Here is a 19,644-nt window from a genome sequence, read left to right on the forward strand (position 1 = left end):
ACAAACTCTCCAAGATGGAGTGAAGAAATCACACCCACCACACTCTAATGAATGTGTCATATCTCCTCCTTAAATTGTATGTGGTTTTCTTCAGGGGAATGCAACTCTGCATTTCCATATTCCATCGTGTAATGTTTAGATGGGAGCCAGACTTCCACGTGGCCACTATACATTTCCTGGCTATCGCCAAGGTGACCTTCACAAGCTGAATTTGGTACTTGGGTAGTTTAAACACACACTTCCATAATGTTCCCCAGAAGGTACAATTCTGGATCTTGGGAAAATCCACCTTTGTCATTTGTTTCAGAATGTCCCCCAGGTCCTCCCAGAAGGATCTTAGGTTGAATGGATAAAGGTTTCAATCTCAACACCACACATAGAGCACATTGGTTGTTTTCTTTTCTAGGCTGTTCCTAGGTTTCTGTAGGGGCCGTTGACCCCACGGGTAATTGTGCTTTTCATATATGTATAATTTAAATGACTTTATTCTTATTTGTATCGGAGGAAGATGGGAGGTGGTTGATAAAAACGGACTCTGTATGTTATATGGGTGGTGGAAGAGATTATATTGTTTTTGAATTTATACGAGTCCATGAAAATCAAAAATAAAATACTTTAAAAAATATTACACCCACCCACCCTGCAAAGACCACTCAACATTATGGAAGGCCACCTTGCAGGATAAAGTCCACTTCAGCACAACAGACAGCTGTGATTCTCCACATTGGTCTTTACAGCCTTCCTGCCTTCACACCATTCTGTTTAACCAGAAAGGAGCTGTTGTCACTTATTATGCACAGAACATTCAAGCAGATACACAACAGTAGTTGTAGCAGTGGGTGCTTCAACTTTCATTTAAAACTACTAATTTGGCCAACTTTCAGTCCTGACTCCTCCTGGCTATTATTACAGGGAACAAACACAGGCTTTTGTGGCACTCATTTAAAGGGAATGCAAGTAGGAATGGCATCCTGGTGTCATACGACAGCCCAGAAAAATGCGGCGCTCCCAGGAGATATGGGTACACCCTGGATGCCTGCCTGCTGGCCAGCCTTCACCTCACCATGGCATCTGGCCTCTGTGCTTAGGGAGCACCCAAGTGTGAAGCCAAGGTGCAAGAGAGGGCTCTGGCACCTTGTGGATGACCTTGCACTGCCTGCTCGCAGACATTGGTGGTAAAGGTACACACATTTGCCAGCTAAGCTGGAGAAACCAGGCATGTGTGTCAGTGACTAATTTTCTTTCTCTTCCCTTCTAACACTGGGAAGCAACTCCACACTACTCTGATCCATTGGGAACACAACGACCCTGTTTGGTGAGGGGGAGCTGGTGAGGCATTGTCACTAGGCGTTTTCACACTACAGGCGAGTGGTGACCCTACTTTGTCCCGAGAAATTCCCAGGAATTCAGGACCTCCCAGGCCTTTCACACTGTGGTCCAAATTCTTGGGAATTTGCCCTCCCCGGGAATTTAAGGGGAGTCTCGCCCTCAACCGATGACTTGTTACACATTCACAGCAGTGAGAGTAAGAATTCCCCTCCCGTCCGTCGATTGCCCACCCTCTCCCCACCCCCCAGCAGTCAGCAGGTCAGTCACTCGCCTGCCTGCTCCCTCCCAGCAGTCAGTAGGTCGGTCATTTGCCTGCCCGCTCCCTCCCCCTGGCCATCCGGTCGGTCGGTCGCCTGCCCACCCCACCACACTTCACGACGGTGGCACAATGCAGGATGAATTGCCGACTTTATTTCCCAGAATCCCTCATGCAGCTTGAACCGTTCTGATAAATACAGCTGGATGAGGGATTATGGTTAACAAGGACAGCCATTCATCCTGAATTGTGCTGCTGTCGCGACGGGCCAAAACGACCTGCTGTTTTCTGGTGGTATCATTTAATTTTAATCGTCTATGTGACACAGCACACAAGCACTAACATCACGAGGTTTCCCTGCTACGTCATTTGGCTCTCACACTGCAGCAGGAAGAAGGTTGTCCAGGAAAATTTCCCAGGGCTATGGCCCTACCTACAAGGTAGGGCCACAGACTAGTTTAAAATTCCCAGGTTGACCTTTTCACACTGAAGGTTCATGGGAGGGTTCCCTGGAAAATTTCTGGGGAATCTCCATTTTACATGCAGTGTGAAAAGGCTGATTGAGTTTGATTATGTGCCTTGTCCAGCATACGGTTGGCACTTGTCTATATAGTGATAGACTTGGTTTGCAAGTGTTTTTTAACATTTTTTATCTTTTCTCATTTTATATATATTTTTTGTGTGCGTGTGTGTGTGTGTGTGTGTGTGTGTGTGTGTGTGTGTGTGTATGTATTAAATGTACATCTACTGTACAGAAACAAGTTAATGATGGTCTTTGCTGTGATTGCAGTGTTGTGATGTATGTGGATTATGGGGAAGCACGTAGCCTCCCTGCCTCTCTGGAATATTGTAGATTGTGGGTGGTCAGTCTGAAACGTATTCATAAGTCACATCACCTGTCAGTCAAGGTTCGACTCAAGTCACCCATTAGTGTACACCTTGCCATTGGCTAGTTGAAAATACCTTGGGTCATTATTGGTTAGGCGCCCGGATCAGAACTGTATATAACATCAACGCACAGCACATTCTTTCTCTGTCTTATAGTCCAAGACCCAGACATCGCTCCATGCCAAGTGTTGTGGATAAGATGTGCACTACACAAAAGCTGAACCAGTAGTGTGTGTGAATGACCCTGTTGTACAGTGTGTACATGTATGTGAGTGTGTAGAGTATAGATGGCCAATGGTATCGGAGTCCAACCTGGGCCTGATGTGAATGTTTATATAATTGTTTAGTAATATAGTAATTGAGTATAATTTGATGTTCTCCTCTGTCTGTCTCCTGCATGTTCAATAAAGTAATCTGTAATTGTACCACTTATGTCCAGAATCACCTCTCTGTGAACTCAGCAAACCTGATACTCTTCCAAACATCCACTAACGCTTTCTATATCACTGAAGAATTTCAACTATCCGCGCCCCCCCCCCCACCCCACCCATTACCTTATCTTCACCATGAATGCGCAAAACCTTTGTAGACTGGCTCCATCATGGTCTAGTATGAGAACACCAATACCCCTGATTGAAAAAGGTAGTGGACACAGCCCAAGACATCACAGCTAAACCCTCACCACCAACAAGAACATCTACACAGAGAACCCTACCATTAGAAAGCAACAACAATCATCAAAGATCCACATCACCCAACACATGCTCTGTTCTCGCAGTAACCATCAGGAAAGAGGTATAGGTGCCACAAACTCATACCACCTGGTTCAGATACAGTTGCTACCCCTCCACCATCAGACTCCTCAACAACAAACTCAGCCTCATTCAAAGACTCGTATTTTTGTACTTCATTGATTTTTTTCTTTGCATTGGAGTTTGTTTACATTTCTTTATTTGTTTACATGTACATGAATCTTCTTGCACTCTCAATCAGTGGTAACTCTGCCTCGTCTGCAGGGAAAAGAATCACAGGGTTGTATGCGATGTTATATATGTGCTCTGACAATAAATCTGAAATTTGAATATCTATTCCCCACTTGGAAGGTTCCAGGGCCCTCTGCTATTTTCTTGAACACAGAGCCGTTCAGTCACCATTGACAAACTCTTTCCTCTTCTTACCCTTTACAACTTCTCCTTTGACCCCTCCTAATTCTTCCAGGTGATGTAGCTATGAACATAACATGTGGGTCCCAGCTATTCCTGTTATTTTGTCAGGCATGTGAAACAGTCCAGTTTCAATTCTAATTGGGTACCATTCCCCAATTCTCCCTCTGCTACATTAACAACTGAATTGGTACTACCTCCTATACCTGCACAGAACTTGAGAATTTCATTAACTCCACTGCCAACTTCAACCTGATCCTTAAATTTACCTGGCCTGTTTCTGATACTTCTCTACCTTTCAATGACCTCTGTCTCTGTCTTGACTGCAGGGGACGAACTATCCACAAGCATCTATTACAATCCCATTGACTCTCATAGCTACAGGACTGTACCTCTTCCCATCCTTTTTCTTTAAGGATTCTGTCCCTTTCTCCCTTCCTTCACCTCATTTGTTCCCAGGATCTCCAAAATATCATTTTTGTTTAATAAATGTCCATTTCCCTTTACTATCAATGAAAAAGCCCTCACCTGTATTCTTCAATTTCTTGTACGTGCCTTCACTCCACCTATGCCACCCCCCCCCCCCAACCTCCAAGGCAGGGCATCCCAGTCCTCACTTTCTACCACCAGCTTCCACATCCAATACAATACCCTCCAACACCCGTGCCAACTTCAGCGCAATCCCACTACCAGCCATATCTTCCACTCTATACTGATATCTTCTTTTCACAAACCACTTTTCACAAAGTCTAAGACTTTCTAATCTACTGTTCTCTCCCCATTCACCCTTCACTCCCTTATGCCTTTCCTGTTGTGTGCAGAAAGTGAAACATTTATCTCATCTTCATCCCCATCCAGGGCTACAAATAGACAAGAGTTTTACACACACACTGTCTATCCAAATCTACTGCTATCAATGTGAATTCCTCTATATTGGGGACAGTTTCGCCAAACAGCTACATTCCATTTTTGGGTCCAATCTTGTAGCCAACCATTTTAACTCACCCAACCATTCTTACAACAATATGCCTGTTCTTGGCCTCATCCATTGTTTGGGTGAGGCCAACATAAATTTGAAGATTCCAGCGTCTGCACCTATTGTTTTTCTCTGTTAAACATCCAAATTTGGTGATAATATAAAATTAAGAGGAAAAGTGAACAACAAGATGATACAAAGAGTCTACAAGGAATATACACAGCTAAAAACAAAGAGGAAGGTGGTAACAGAAGTATATGGCAGAAAATGTGTCAAATTGTCAAGAACAAAACTAAAAATAGCAAGAAATTAGTAAATTTTTGTGACAAGAATTATGATATCCTGCTTCATATTGTACATAAAATAGCAAATTATCATGCCTTTATTGCAATTGTCAAGTGAGACCATGCTCCATGTACTGTTTTAGCTCAGGGATGCCAAATAGCAACAAAATAATGTACAAGACCATTGCTGATTCATAACACTCCATTAAATGGACATTATAGCTTCTTTCATTTGAAGCCAATAAAATGCAAGTCACATAGTGATAAGAATGACTGAACCTGTAAGGCACCCACAGGAAAAAGCCAAACCTGGCTAGCATTCACAGATGCTGAGCAGCATGGTCATTTCCACTGCAATTTCAGAGTACTGTGAACATTAACATACCATAAATGAAAGAAAACATATTTCAAAATACAAAATACCTCATCTGCTTCAGATTCTGTTTCCACTTTTGCCACCTCTGCCTCGTCCTCTTTTTCGCCGCACAATTTCGACAGTTTAATTTTTTCAGGTGTACAGTTTTCTGTTGACCTTTGATCATTATTGATGTCTCTTTCAACCTCCAACTGAGAGAAAGTAGTTTTTGCTTTATGCTGGTCAGATGTGATGTCATTTTTTTCTTTGGTCTGCATAGGTAACCCATTTGACAGTTTATCTTTCTTGACCTTAATTGTCTGATCTAGTAGTTGTGAAACACCTTGCATAACATGCAAATTTCTTAATTTGCTATCAGTAGAATTGATAGCAGTTAATTTTTTTTTATCAGTTTTAATTTGTTGAATTTTAGTCCAACTATTCCCTCCTTTCTGTGAAGTGCACCTTGTAGTTACACATTTATGATGCTCAAATGTTTTACGTCTTACACATTTTTTTTGGCCTGAAAATTGAAATCTGTTAAGACTGGAATAAATTGGTTTTGTCCGTTGTGTTCTCTCAATTTCTACAGGTGTTATGGCTTCTGGTTCTTTTTGGATAGTTTTATCTTCTATCTTTGTAGACTCTTCTTTCACGGAAAGGTCAAGAGTGTCAGAAGCTATCTCTTCTGCAATTTCCTCACACAGCTCAAGAATACTCTGTCGCTTACATTTGACATTATCATCAGTTTGCAGACATGGGATTTTCATTGCTGTTTTTTGACTAGAGATTGTATTTTTATTTGATTTATTGATAGTTTGAGTTTGCTTTGAACCTTGTTCCTTAATAGAAATATTTATCTTTTTCTTATTTTCTGTGCCATTATTCAAAACTTTATTTTGTGAATTTTCAATGGATGTTGCAACTTCACTTTTTCCTTTAATAGCTTTGATGCTACAATTTGTTGCCTTTGCCAGTTTCTGGACCAGACCTTTCAATTTTGCATTGCTTTCCAATGTTCCACATGAAACTGTTTTTTTGTTTTTTGTTTTGGAATGACCTTGGCAAATGGCCTTATGGGATTTAGTCTGCTTTTTGGAAGTTTCTGAAGTTAACAACATTTCACCAATAGGAATGTTTTTTGGTCCTGCACCATTGGAGACTTTTTTTTTGCCAGCTGGAGGAGACTTTTTCCCAATTTTCCCATGTACTTTCTCTGTAACTTCTGAAGCCTCCTCTTTCAGAGATTTCATATTTTTTTCTGACTTAGTTCTTACAAGCTTACTATCTACTTTCAGTCTTTTTTTCGGCAGACATTTATTCTGAGAACTTTTAGGAGGTGAGTCACTCAATGCTCTTTTTGTCAGTTTCTTTTTAATAGGAACTTCACTAGTTGAACTGTCAGTGGAAAGGAAGGATTTTGTTGATATACAGGAGTTCAAATTCAATCTCTGAGAAAACCTGGTCTGCCTTTCATTCAACAATTGCTTAGTCCCAGACCTTAATTTGGAATTTACTATCTGTTGAACATACTTTTTTGAAAAGAATTGAATAGATCTTGTTTGTGGTCTTACAGCATCAGTTTCAAGCTTATTCCTACTTGCAGGCCGGTTCTGTAATCTCCCTGATCCCACCATCTTTTTTTGTTGAAGCTTCTTTACAGATTTTGCATTAGATTTCATCTTCAAAGAAATCTTTTTTGGAGAAACTATTTTCCCCACAGATCTATTATCTTTAGGAGAGGATTTTTGTTCAGTATGATTACTCTTTCGTCTCACACTTTTAGCTGCATTTTTGACAGGTTGCTTCTTGGAGGTCCTTGCAGTTACTGACACAGATTTTGCATTTTTCTTTGTAGGTTTCATCCGGGTTACATTTATAGTACACTTAGATTGAGCTTTCACATTTTTCTTACTCTGATATGATTTCTTTGTGGTAGTTCTTAAAGAATTTGTCTCACTTTTTTTTGATAATGCTTTACTTGTCCTTTGTGAAGCTTTTGTTCGAGAATTGCCCAATGAATTTTTAGAACAAGACTTTTTGGATAAAAGTAGGCCTTTGTGTGAAAGTTGTGACTGAGAAGTTCTATTCCTCTGAGGTACCTGCTGTGAAACTTTCACTGGGATTTGTTTGCACACAATTTTGGCACTATTCTGTTTCTTCGTGGCTTTTTTTCCAGCTAATATTTTGCCTGATTTTTTCTTGGACATCAGAGGAACAATGGATTTCTTCTGGTTTGAAGATTTCAATGACACGTGATTTTTCGATAAAGCTTTGGTAGATTTCTTCAAACGAACCATTCTTTCATTTTTCTTAATGATCTTTGTTTCTTTACCCTTTAGCTTTGTAGTTGTCTTTGATGACAATCTGTTCACTCTAGCAGTTGTCCGGAGTGATTTTGAAGGTCCTTTTTTATTGGATACCTTGCGTGATCGAGTAGGTGACTGTTTTGCAAGTCCAGGTTGAGATGATGGTGATTTCACCTTATCTTCTAAACGTTTCTTTTTTGCTGAGGGTCCACCTCCCGTTGAGTCATTTTTTGTCCTGATCGACCTATCAAATAAATAATGATTTACTATAGCACAAAATAGCATTTTCAATGAGTACTTAGAGAATTAAAAAAATTAGAACCTAAAAAGCACTAATTATGCCCATATAATCAGCAAAACCTTTTTATGGAAGAGTAGCGATGAAGAAAAGTCGCCCCTATGCAATTAAGAAGAACCAATGACTTCCCACTAACATCTTTACTTTTAAATTGCATTTTTTTTATCATGGGAACACATTTGCCTGAAAATAGTATAATTAAGATCACAATACATGTTGTAGAAATGAGCCAACAATACATTTAAGTATTAATGAGTAGAATACACAAAAGTGCTGGAGAAATTCAGCAGGTCACGTAATATCTATAAGAATGAAAGGGAAACCAATGTTTTGTGCCTGAGCCCTTCATCAAGGTAAAAGTAAAAAGCAGGCAGGTGCCTGAATAAAAAATTGGGGTAAGGGGGAGAAGAGGATGGAGGAAGGGGCAGAGGAGTGTTGTGAGTGAGGAAATGCACTTAGTAGGTTTCAAAGGCAAGGTCTCTGGACACACAGTTTTGATGGGGAAGGATTTTATTTATAGAAGGCAAGTGTGGGAAATGGTAACAGATGCAACACACACACACACACACACACACAGTTTACAGCAGCTGTGGGAAAAGTAATAGTGGACAATTAATAACGAACATGGGGAAAATAGCGTGGGACAAAATACACACACACACAATGAATGGGTACATACAGTTATCAAGGAAAAATCTACGATGCCTCACCACCCCTTGACTCAGTGCAGGCCCGGCTCTATACTACAAGGGACACTAATTAAATGCTCCCAACCCTTTTAACAGTGCACATCTTACCAACAATTGCTCCAGTGCCTTCCCATATTTCTAGGCCTGGAGTGAAGCAGGGTAGTCCCAGCCTAGCAAAGAGGGAGAACAAAGAACATATGGCACCTTTATAGTGTTGGAGGGTCCACCACAGGTCATTAGCAGGGAAAATTAAGCCAGAAGGCTTAATCCAATTACAACAGCCAATGCCCCAAGACCAGTACAGGCAGGCTGGAGAATCCAATCCAGAGAATTTACATGGGACCAACGTCAAGGTGTGCACTAATGGATGGAGCGCAACCCAACCTTGATTGGCAGCAGGTAGAGGGCAGTGCTGTCACGTGACAGCCACAATCCTTCCCAATACAAGGAGAGCACAGGTTAACAGGTAAGTCATAGGTGGATAAAGGTGTCAGGTAAGAAGAGAAAAAAAACTGAGGACACAGAAGTAGGGTAGTATTTAAGGGTTGTTTTGTGGAAGAAATGATTTGTTGCAATTTAGGGAACTTTTATCAAATCACAATAAGGTACTAATTAAAAATAAACATGAAAAGTACACCAAATTTGGTATTGCTGTTGGATATTTTAGACGCCAGCAGTAACATCAAAGGGAATTGCGTGATTTCATGCATCAATACACAATAAATTTTCATATCTTTGTTAATACCATTCCCCCCTGAAGAAAGTACATCATTGTCATTCAAATTGTGTAATTGAAACGACTTTTCTACCAAAATATTTCCCTGCCTTTTATTTTATGCAACTTGCATCAGTAACTTGCATCAGTAACTTGCATCAGTAACTTGCATCAGTAACTTGCATCAGTTTTATTCGAAACCCTCCCTATCCCGTAATCCTCTATTTTTCTTCCATCCATATGCCTGTCTAAGAGTCTCTTAAATGCCTCTAATGTTTCAGCCTCCATCACCATCCCAGGCAAGGCATTCCACAACTCTGCGTGAAAAAACACTGATGTCTCCCCTCCCTTCACATTGTGCTATTCCTGCCCTGGGAAACAGTGCTGGGTGTCCACTCTGTCTATGTCTCTCATAATCTTGTAGACCTTTATTGTCTTCTCTTATCTTTCTACGCTCCAAAGCAAAAAGTCCCAGCTCTATTAACCTTCCCTCATAAGACTTATTTTCTGATCCAATAAATCTATTCCTGAGCCATAATGATGTTCCAACATTCAAATGCATTGGTAGCTTGATTAGTGTACTGGAAAAATTCTCAATAACAAATGCTCCATTAGAATCAAAACAGAAAAGGATAATTATAGAATTACACTTAAACAAATCATTACCTGATGAGGAATTTGGGTCAGAGTGCATCCTGGCTGGCATGCTGAGTGCAGACCTTTGCTGGTAACGGGCAGCATCTACTTCACTTGTTGACAGATCCTATAGTTTCCACACTATCACTACCCATTAGACTTCATAGAAGCGGTTCATCCCCTATCTTTGATTGGCTGCACACTTCTCCCAATGTCAAAGGATTCTTAATGGCACCAAAGTCAATAGCCACTGTTGAGCTCACTATCCTAGATAAATAATTATGCACTGAGAGTACAGAAGAGAATGTAAAAAGACTCCAAAGGAATGTGAACCAATTAAGTTAGTGAACAAGAATCCATTTTATATTTGCTACTCATATTGTATCACTCTGTTTACACTTATAATTCTATAATTTTGGTGAATATCTTCCATGTTCAACCTAACATGACCTCAAATTAAACAAATGGAACATATACTATATTCAGTTTTTAATGTATTCAACAAAAAAATTATTAATACTAGCTTGAAACAGTCTTCTAAAAATTTAAATTTAAAATTTGCATAGTCAGATTTATGCAATTCACATCTTTCAAAACTCTAAAATCCTCTGAGGGAGTTCAACAAAGGTTTACTAGATTGGTTCCAGGGGGATGTTGGGTTTGCTGTACAATAAGAAATAAAGCAGAGTGAGAATGTATGTTTCAGAGTTGAAAAAAGATTTTAAAAGGATTGGAACAGGCAAAATGCAGGAAGGATACTTCCAATGGAAGAGGGTTCCAACTTCAGGGGCACTGTTTGAGCAGAGGTAGATTATGAGACATGAAAATAAATTTCTTCATTCAGGCAGTAATACATCCTGTACAGTTGTAAAGCTCAGTCCTTGCATTCAAATACATTTCTGGCATTGAGGGATATGGGGGTAGTTTGGAAAGTGGGCACAATCTTAAAAGAATGATGCAGCAGGCTTGAAGGGCTAGATGACCAACTCTTCCATATTCAGCTGCTTTCTCCCAGTGGTTAAAGTATGCCACTAACTGAAGCATGGGTTCTTTCACAAATACACATTGTTGACAAATCTTTTCTGCGTTCCAAGGGAATGTAGGGAACAGCATTAATCAATGCACAGAATCTTAATTGACATTGATAGAAAGTTTTTGATGAGTCAACCAAAAAGAATCATAGAAAATTCTTCTCAAATTCAGCTGTTCTTTGAAATCCATCTCCATTTACTTTCTCTGCTACATGATGGCATGTAAGCTGTGACTCGACCATTTTATCCATGTGTTATTGCTCCATACCACCTCTCAATCCAACAAGCTGAAGAACTATTTTAGGAAGTAACAAAAGAAATGGAAGACAAGAGGGTGGTAAATGGAGTGCATATTTATTTTAGCAAAGTGTTTGACAAGGTCTCCCATGGTAGGCTAGTTCAGAAAGGTACGACGCATGGGACTGGCTGTGTGGATTCATATAGAAGACAGAGGGTGGTAATAGATGGAAGGTATTCTGCCTGGAGGTCAGTGAAGAGTGGTGTTCCATAGGGATCTGTTCTGGTAGCCCCTGCTTTACATGATTTTTATAAACTACTTGGATGAAGAAGTGGAAGGGTTGGTCAGCAAGTTTGCAGATGGCATGAATGTTGGAGGTGCTGCAGATAGTTTAGAAGGTTGTTGAAGTTAGAATGGGATATAGTCAGGATGCAGAGATGGACAGAGAAGTGTCACAGTACATGGTCAATGGTCAGATTCTTAATGGCATAAAGGACTAAAGGGGTTCAAATCTATAGATTCCTCAAGGTAGTCCAAAAAGTTGATAGAGTGGTTAGAAAGATTAGACCACAATTGAAGCATTCCATGTAGTTCTGGTTGTCACGTCACAGAAGGGTTGTAGAAGCTTTTACAGAGGAAATTTACCAGGATTTTGCCTGAAATGGAGATCATTTCATGAAGCAACATTAACTGAGCTCTGTTTTTTTTACTTTAGTGACATAGGATGAGAGGAGATGTAAAAGAGTTGCAATATTATGAGAGGACAGATACTATGGAAAACCATAGCCGGAGGAATAGTATTAAAATTGTGGGTCTGCCAGAGGGGAAAACCCGTGAGTTTTTTCCAGCATTGGCTTCCAGAAGTCCTGGGAAAGGAACAATTGGGGGATATGGAAGAGATAGAGAGGACTCCCTTCCCACGCCCGGGCTCCGGACAGAGACCACGCTTGATCCTGGTGAAACTTTTGTGTCACCAGGATCATGAGATTTTAAGGGCAGTGGCGGTCAGGGCGAAGGGGGGGTGGGCAACGGAACTAGAGGGGAAAAAGATATTATTTTATCCAGATACAAGTGCGGCCCTCCTCAAGCAGAGGAAAGAATTTGATCCAATAAAGAAGATGCCAAAAGAAAAAGAGTATGAATGTGTCCTAAGGTACCTGGCAATTCTAAAAGTTATAATGCTGGGAGGTAAAAGAAAATATTTGGTCGGAGGTCAGAGAGGCCAGGGAATTTGTGAAGTGGCTGCTGGTCTTCCAGAAATAATATATATGGGGTTAATACCTAATGGTTAATGACAGTATCTTTTGTTATTTATATTAATATACTGTTGAACATATTGTAAACAAGTTATGGGAAGAATATTTGGAAAGGAAATGGTCGGGGGGGGGGGTGAAGGAGGAAGAAGGGTAGAGAGTGGTGAGGGGTAGATGGCATATGGTCCTGGTCTCTGTTTTACCTCTTCAGGGTTTGTTGCGGGCCCAGCGGGCTGGAAATCACAGCTGGAGGAATAAGTTCAGGCGACAACGGACAAGGGCAGCGGGGACATGGAGAGAGCACGGATTGGAGGTTCTCCAGGACAATTATCAACAACATAAAATGTTAGTTTTAACGGGGAAATAAAGAAGAGTCTTGGCACATGTTAAAAAAAATGGGGGTGGATCTGGCCTTCCTTCAGGAAACACATTTAAAGGAGCGGGAACACCAAAACTTAAAAAGGGGCTGGGTGGGCCAGGCAATATCCTCCTCGTTCAGTTCGCATGCAAGGGGGGTTGGCAATATTGATTGGGAAGTGTTCCGCTGAGAGTGTAGAATGTGACTACAGACAAAGAGAGGGTGCAGAGAAGGTTCACGAGAATGTTGACAGGACTTCAAGGTTTGAGTTATAGGGAAAGGTTGTGCAGACTGGGGCTTTTTTCTCTGGAGCGTAGAAGATTGAGAGGGGACTTGATAGAGGTGTTTAAGATTTTAAAAGGGACAGACAGAGTAAACGAGGATAGGCTTTTTCAATTAAGAGTGGGGGAGATTCAAACTAGAGGGCATGGTTTAAGATTGAAGGGGGGAAATTATAAGGGGAACATGAGGGGAAATTTCTTTACGCAGAGGGTGGTGGGGATGTGGAATGAGCTTCCGACAGATGTGGTCGAGGCGGGATCATTGGTTACATTTAAGGAAAGACTGGATAGTTACATGGATAGGAGAGGACTGGAGGGGTATGGACCGGGTGCTGGTCAGAGGGACTAGGAGGGTGGGGATTTGTTACGGCATGGACTAGTAGGGCCGAACTGGCCTGTTCTGTGCTGTAAGTGGTTATATGGTTATATGGGAAGGTTGGTAATGGTGCACAATCTGATATATTCGGAATCCTGGACCTTAGTAAATGTATACGCCCCCAATTTTGATGACGAAAAGTTTATACAGAGCACTTTCCTAAGATTGGCAGAAGGAAAGGAGAACATCTTGATTGGGGGAGATTTTAATTTTTGTCAGGGCCCTGTCTTAGATAAGCCAACAAATAAAATAACTAAAACAAAGGTGGCAAGGGCTACCATTGATTATATAAAAGAGCTGAATTTGATAGATGTGTGGCGACGGAAGCATCTGAGGGAGAGGGACTATTCCTTCCACTCAAAGCAACATGACTCCTATCCTAGAATTGACTTTTTCATGGCTTCAGCCCATGTAGAGGATCATGAAAGCTGAGTACACAGCAAAACTTCTCTCAGACCATTTACCCCTGACACTAACAACAGAAATACCAGATAAGCAGGATACAGCATACAGATAGAGTCTTAATGGGTTGCTGTTAAGCCGGAGTTTTGTAGTTTTATAAGAACACAGATAGATATATTTTGCGAGGCCAACTGTTCCCTACTCCAGATAAATTTCTCCTATGGGATACCCTCAAAGCATATTTGAGAGGCCAGATAATTGGATACACCAAGACAGTGAAGAAAGAATATACGAGGGAGGTGGATGAATTGGAGCAAGAAATTACCCACTTAGAAAAGGAGTACCAGAAATCAGCCTCAGAGGACCTCTACAGGACTCTAGCAAAAAGAAAATGATGTAATACACTTCAAACCTATAACATGGAAAAGGCCATAATGAGGTCAAAACAAAATAATATGAATTGGAGGAGAGAGCCCATAAAATCCTCCCTTGGCAGTTGAGGACACAACAGGCCTCAAGGACAATCAATGAAACTCAAACTGGGAAGGGCAGGTTGGCATACAAACCAAGGGAGATTAACGAGACCGTCAGGGAATTTTACGAGGGTTTGTACAAATCAGAACTAACAAGGGGGCCTTATAAAATTAACAGGTTCCTGTCCAAATTAGTGCTTCCAAATTTGGATCCGACAAACGGGATAGCCTAGATCTTCCTTTCACACAGGACGAGATAGAGAAAGCATTGAACTTGTTGCAGACTAACAAGTCTCCAGGGAAGGATGGGTTTCCACCTGAGTTCTATAAGGAATTCAAGGATTTACTGATACCCGTCTGTATGGAGGTGGTGGACCAGGCAATGGAGACTCATATCCTCCCAGAATATTTCTCGACAACAATCATTACAGCAATACTCAAAAAAGACAAAGATTCATTATTGTCGTCATCCTATAGACCACACATGTCAAACTCTGGCCCGCGGGCCAAATTTGGCTCGCGATATAATTATATTTGGCCCGCAAGATCATTTCAAAAATGTATTAGAGGTGGCCCGCCCTGCAGCGAGAGCCGATGCTGTTTTTTGGTAATGTCACCCCCACCATCCTCCCCCTTCATTGCACATCCTTCCCCATTGTAACACGAGAAGTCTGTCGATGTTCATCAGCCGGCAAGCCAGTTGGAAGGCTCGCCGCACAACCAGTCACTTCTCCCACCTGTCGTGCGGTGCGGCGGATGGGCGAGCGCCTGTGATTGCCTGTCGTCGCGACGGACATGGCAGGCTGCGCACGGCCCCCGGCCAGCGCGACTGGCACCGGACGGCCCTTCCACAGCGCGAGCGCACTTCTCCCGGTCGCCACGGCCTTCAGCGCTTGCACCCGCGCGGACCCCAGGGACGGCTGGTTCGGCCCTGCACGTGAAGAGAGAGATGGTGGCTGTCCTCAAAGGCTGATCGGCAGCGCGCTGGGCCTGAGTGGGTGGGTAAGCAGGGGTGGGCAGAGGGTGTAGGTGAGGAGTAATGGGCAGGGGAAGTTATGGTGGTGCGAGGGTGAGTTAGAGGGAGGGATGAGTAGAAGGAGGGGTGGATAGGGAAGAGGTAAAAGGGGAGGGGCAGGGCGAGTAGGGGAGGGGTGATTTGAGGGTGAGAGACGGGTAGAGGGAGGAACAGGTTGAGGGGAGAGGCAGTAGAGGGGCGTGTATAGGATGGGGTGGGTAGAGGCAGAGCGAGTGGAGTGAGGGGTGAGTAGAGGTTGGGTAAAGGACTGGTCAGGTAGAGGGATGGTGGGTCGAGGGTGAATAGAGGCCTAGAGCCTAAGGAGTGAGCAGGAAATGCTGAGTCCTGATGCAGGCCAAAATGGACACAGCCTGTGAATGCTGACAACATCTCCACAGGGACCAAATATGTTTCCCTCAGGTCAAGCAAAGGGTGAACTTGAGCTACCTACTCCTGACCTGTAACATTAACCTCCTAAAGTTATATCCTAAAGTTTAACATTACATATGTTGAAAGAAGAGAAAACATGCAGATGTTGTTGAAAATTTTCAATAAATATTTAGTTCGGCCCTCGACTTAGTCCAAGTTTTTAATTTTGGCCCTCCGTGAATTTGAGTTTGACACCCCTGCAATAGACCTATTTCACTGTTAAATTCAGAGTATAAGATACTTGCCAAAACTCTGGCGAACAGATTGTCTAATTATTTGCCAAAACTGAGAAGTCAAGGCAGAGTTTGTGCAAAAGAGAGAGGCAACGGACAATACTGGCAGAGTGTTGAGTATAATGCATCTGGCACAAACCAGGAATGAGAGGGGTCTGGCTGTGGCCCTGGATGCAGAAAAGGCATTTGGAGTGAGATTTTCTATTCAAAGAGCTGGAAAAGTTTGGGTTAGGGCCAACTTTCACAAATTTGATAAGGGTGCTGTACCATGTGCCCAAGGGACAAATCTCTCCGGCACTCCTACTGACAAGATCAACCTGGACATGTGCCAAATGAAACTTTTTTAGGTGGAACTGGGCTAAGCCCTAGGGAAAATAATAGGTAAAGAATTCCCATAGTACCCTGAGTTGTTCCTGTTGGGAAACTTTATGGACATAAGACTTACAATGAAGCTGTCCAAATTCCAAATTCAATTTGTGATGATCGCATTGGCAGTGGCCAGAAAGTACATAGTGGTTACTTGGAAATCCGACTCCTACCTGAGCAGCAGGCGCTGGAACATGGAAATACAAAGCTGTGTTCCCCTGGAGAAAATCACTTATAATTTAAGGAAAAATTTGACACCTTCAAAAAAATTTGGCAGCCTTATTTGAATTTTGTGGGAGCCTGACTATAGACAGTCCATTGTACCCTGCTATTCTGCCTCCCCTCCACCGCTTGGGAGGGGGGCGTGGGGGGGGGGGGGGGTCCACTTGTCCCGACCAAGCAAAGTCAAGAAAGTGAAATAGCCTGTGCTCTGGCCGTCGTGCCATGACACCAAATCCTCCCAAATGTTTCTTCCCTTTGTTGTGTACGTTTTTAGTGTTCTGAGTATGTATGGTTGCTTATACATTCAGTGTTAAATGGGGGGGGGGGGGGAGAATGGGGGATGGAAGGGAGATATAAGGTGCTTGAATTCTAAAGAAACTGTATTTTATGGATTACTGTAAATTGTTGTCAATGCTGACTATGTTAACATTGAGATGTTGATAATGTTGATAAGTGTTGGAGTTCAAAACTGGAAAATCATAAATATTAAAAAAAAAGCACTTTTATTGTGGGGTTATGGTATGTCCTATAGGGAAAGAGCAAACTACTACACCTCTATGAATTGGGAGACTGCACTCCTTCAGAACTAATGGACAAAATGCTGTTCCTGGTATCTGGTGAAAGTTCCAATCTGTTATTCAAGCAGCTCTTTTTAGAATGAAAGCCAGATGATATTTGGCTCTCATTATCCAAGTCTTCATTCGAAGACCCAAGAGCTGTAGAGGCAGACGTTTTATGTTTGGCTAAAAAGGACAGCAAGGAAAAACAAGTCTATGCAACCAAGCCCTCCAGTGTTGACCCCGTGTTATACTCTAGTACTCTTAACACAGCACTACCTAAAACAAACAACACCCCAAAACGGGCAAGCAGCCTGTGGACATCTCGTCTTGGTGTTATTATGACAGGTATTGGGGAGTAAGTGTCCGCGTTCCTTCTACCCTGCTCATTTGCAGGGAACACTCAGGCCGATCGCCAGTAAGGGCTGTGGCGGTTGGCGAAAAACCTGCAAGTATGTATGGGATCAACTGTCCCAGCAAAAATTTCTGGTGGACGCAGGTTCAGAAGTTAGTGAATTTACACCCACCGGTTTTGACACATCCACCTTACCCTGGACCTGCAACTACGAGCAGTTAACAGTTCCAACATTCTGACCTTTGGCATCAAGAGGATGAATGTCAAGTTCGAGAATCATCTTTACACATGGTCATTAATTATAGCAGCAGTATCCCAACCTTTGCTTGATGCAAAATTTCTTCGGGCTCATTCATTCCTTAAAACGGCACCGGCTAATAAACAGAGCTACTTTTCAGACCATTCCTCTGGCAGACGCCTATACCCCTGATCTGCACCTCCAAACATTAATAAGTGGATGAATTCTCCAAGCAGTTGGAAGATTTCCCTGAAATTACTACTCTACAATTTTCCTCCTCCACTGTCAAGCAGTTTTACTCATCACATTTGTACTAAGGGCCCACCTATCCATGTGAAAGCGTGTCGCTTGCCACCAGAGAAACTGCGTTTATTTAAGGACGAGTTTGCCAAGATGGAGGAACTAGCCATAATTCGTAGGTCTGACAGCCCCTGGTCATCCCCATTACACATGGACCCAAAACACAATGGAGGTTGGCGACCATGTGTAGATTACATGCCACCACCGGATCATTATCTGATATCTCATATTCAAGATTTCTCGGCTAATTTGCATGGAGCAAAAATCTTCTCCAAAATAGACGGTGCATGGCTATGACCAAGTATCGGTGGAGCTGGAGACATTCCAAAGACAGCAATAATTACCCCATTTGAGTTGTTCGAATTTTTAAAAATGCCATTTGGATTAAAGAATGCTGCTCAATCATTTCAATGGGTGATGAATGCTTTAGCACATGGCATGACCAATGTTTTCATTTACCTTGACGACATTTTAGTGGCCAGCGGGATCAAGGAGGAACATTTGGACATCTTCGCACTCTTTTTATCCGTTTTCAAGAATTGGGACTGACAATCCAGATAAATTGGACAAGAAATTATTGATTTTTTTTGGGCATAGAATTACTCCAGAGGGCATGACCTCACTACCATCCAAAATTAAGGCGATTACCAAATATTCAAAACCTGCTACGGTTAAAAGCCTACAAAAGTTCTTAGGAATGGTGAATTTTTAATCATCGGTTTCTTCCAGGAGCAGCTCATATCATGAGGTCTCTTTTTGATTTACTGTCAGGTAACGCAAAAACTATCCATTGGACTGAAGAGGTAAACAATGCCTTCTTGAAGACAAAAGATTTGCTGACTCATTCCACTATGCTCAGCTACCCAAATTTAAATGGAGCCACCACCCTTTCCACAGACATTTTCAATATGGCTGTAGGAGGTGCACTTCATCAATATGCTATTAGCATTCTTCAGCCACCATCTTAGTAAAGCAGAAAAGAAATACAGTGTTTTTGTTAAAGAACTTTTGGCCATTTACTTGTCTATTCGACACTTCTGTTATATTTTGGAGGGCAAAGAATTTACTATGTACACCAACCATAAGCCCTAAACATTTGCGCTTTCCAAGGTTGCAGACCCTGGCCGGTCAGTACAACAACAACGGCAATTATCATTCATTTCAGAATTTTCCACAAAAATACTACATATTTCCAGAAAAGACAATGTAGTAGCTGATGCACTGTCCTGTTCTGCTCCACTCGAGGTTTCATCTGTAGATCAAGGTATTGACTACACAGCTTTGGCTGCGGCCCAAGAACGTGACCATGAGACAAATGCTTATCAGATTAAAATCATGAACCTGCAATTGAAGGATGTCCAGTTTTGACTTCAAGGCAAACTACTCCTCTGTGATATATCAACCGAACACCCACACCCAGTAGTTCCATCATCATGGAAATGAATCGAGTATTCAACTGTGCATGGTCTCTCACATCCATCAATTAGATCGACCATTCATATGATTTCTGACAGGTTCATGTGGCACGGTCTTCCCAGCAATTACTCATCATTTTGCGCATGTCCACATGGACATTGTTGGTCCACTTCCTGTTTCAAGAGGATACCATTATCTTTTTA

General features: G+C 42.0%; 1 protein-coding gene across 2 annotated transcripts in view; it reads right to left on the reverse strand.

Annotated features, from left to right (window-relative positions):
* The window catches only part of LOC138755539 (N-acetyltransferase ESCO1-like), a 100,127-nt gene that overhangs the window by 46,643 nt on the left and 33,840 nt on the right, over positions 1-19,644 (reverse strand). The window contains exons 2-3 of one of the 2 annotated variants that reach the window (XM_069921711.1): positions 8,656-8,717; positions 5,320-7,804 (exon numbers count right to left, since the gene is read on the reverse strand). In XM_069921711.1, coding sequence (XP_069777812.1) covers positions 5,320-7,804; positions 8,656-8,681 — 2,511 coding nt within the window. In that variant the 5' untranslated portion in view covers positions 8,682-8,717. The remainder of the gene's footprint in view (positions 1-5,319; positions 7,805-8,655; positions 8,718-19,644) is intronic. The other variant, XM_069921710.1, reaches the window with a different exon arrangement.

This window comes from Narcine bancroftii, chromosome 2, assembly GCF_036971445.1.
Source record: "Narcine bancroftii isolate sNarBan1 chromosome 2, sNarBan1.hap1, whole genome shotgun sequence".
Classification (NCBI taxonomy): Eukaryota; Metazoa; Chordata; class Chondrichthyes; order Torpediniformes; family Narcinidae; genus Narcine; species Narcine bancroftii.